Source organism: Sinocyclocheilus anshuiensis, unplaced genomic scaffold (assembly GCF_001515605.1).
Source record: "Sinocyclocheilus anshuiensis isolate Anshui unplaced genomic scaffold, SAMN03320099.WGS_v1.1 scaffold1975, whole genome shotgun sequence".
Lineage (NCBI taxonomy): Eukaryota > Metazoa > Chordata > Actinopteri > Cypriniformes > Cyprinidae > Sinocyclocheilus > Sinocyclocheilus anshuiensis.
Window position 1 is genome coordinate 97,546 of NW_015549690.1, and position 1,645 is coordinate 99,190.

The 1,645-nt window shown below is 43.0% G+C and overlaps 1 protein-coding gene across 1 annotated transcript in view; it reads right to left on the bottom strand.

Moving 5' to 3' along the window:
- Positions 1-467: 467 nt before the first annotated feature.
- The window catches only part of LOC107660462 (glutamine synthetase-like), a 3,485-nt gene continuing 2,307 nt past the window's right edge, over positions 468-1,645 (bottom strand). The window contains exons 6-7 of the mRNA XM_016449766.1: positions 1,046-1,245; positions 468-936 (exon numbers count right to left, since the gene is read on the bottom strand). Coding sequence (XP_016305252.1) covers positions 621-936; positions 1,046-1,245 — 516 coding nt within the window. The 3' untranslated portion in view covers positions 468-620. The remainder of the gene's footprint in view (positions 937-1,045; positions 1,246-1,645) is intronic.

Sequence of the window (1,645 nt, forward strand, 5' to 3'; positions counted from 1 at the left end):
ATCGTATCTCGGGGTCAGGGAAATAAAAAATTGAGGTGTCACTGTAAAGACAAAAGTCCTATCGTGTCAAACAAAGTGTGAGTGAGAATAAAACAGTTACTATGAGTAACTGTAGTTATTCATAATTTACAGAAGGAAGTCAAGCTGTGCCTTTCTCCGATTTACGCACTGTACAAAAATTAGCTAACTAATATTAAAGCTATTTAAAGGAGCTATTTAAATCTTTTTTTATATATATATACAACTATCCTAAGAAATGACAACTTCAGAACAGTATTTATCTGGAACAAAAAACAATGAGAATTTCAAATAGGGTAATAGCATTTTATATACACAGATGCATTTAAACCAGGGGTGTCAAACTCAATTCCTGGAGGGCCAGAGCCCTGCAGAGTTTAGATTTAACCCTAATTAAACACTTGATCCAACTAATCAAGTCCTTCAGGCTTATTTGAAAACTACATGGATGTGTGTTGGAACAAAACTCTGTAAGGCTCCGGCACTCCAGGAACTGAGTTTGACACCCCTGACTAGTGTCATCCCTCATGGAATAATGAACTCAAAATACAAGGCGTCAGTAAGATATTTAATTACTAAAAATGACGCTTCAGTCCAGTATTTCACTTGTATTTCACAGGCTCGTCACCATCTTCGTTGAGCAGACATGTGCGTACAAGAGCTTCAGTGACTGTGTACGGATCACAGTTGGCTGAGGGACGACGGTCTTCAAAGTAGCCCTTCATTTCCTGGCCCACAGATCGTGGGATTCGGATGCTAGCACCACGGTTAGCCACTCCAGCAGAGAACTCATTGATGTTGGAGGTCTCGTGATGGCCGGTCAGTCGTCTGGCATTGTCCAGCCCTCCTTTAGGATCATAGGCACGAATATGGTACTGGTGTCTCTTGGCCAGCCTCTCAATTGACTCCTCAATGTATCTAAAATAAAAGTAAATTGATTAGCATAACTAATGACAATTTTATGTCAGTGCTACAGTGTGGATCCTAGGCAGTGTGGAAGATTCTAGGCTCTCTTTTACACACTTACTTCAAACCCCCATCCTCGCGCATCTCCTTTGTGCTGAAGTTGGTGTGGCAGCCAGCTCCATTCCAGTTCCCTGGAATGGGCTTGGGGTCGAAAGAGGCCACAATGCCAAAGTCCTCACAAACCCGGTGCAGGAGGAAGCGGGCGATCCACAAATGGTCTCCCATCTCAATGCCCTCACAAGGGCCAATTTGGAATTCCCACTGTAGAACACCACAACTTCAGCAACTCATTTTTTGAAAGATGATTACACTGTATTGTACCCTACAGTGCATACACACACATACATGCATGCATATATATTAGGGATGCACCGATACCGATATCGGGCCCGATACTGAGCTCCTGTACTCGTACTCGTTAAAATTCCCCGATACCAAATGCCGATACCACACAGCATGTGATAAGCGCCATATTCAGACAAAGAAACACCGACAACAGACAGCAGAATGGAGTTAAGGTTGTCTACTACGAAGTATATGCATGCAATGAATATAACATTAAACATTCAGTTTTAACGCCTGTATAGCTGATAAACAAAGCACGCTGAGTGGATTGAGCGCGCGGCGGCGCAGATGCGCGAGCTTGTCGAGTGAATATACC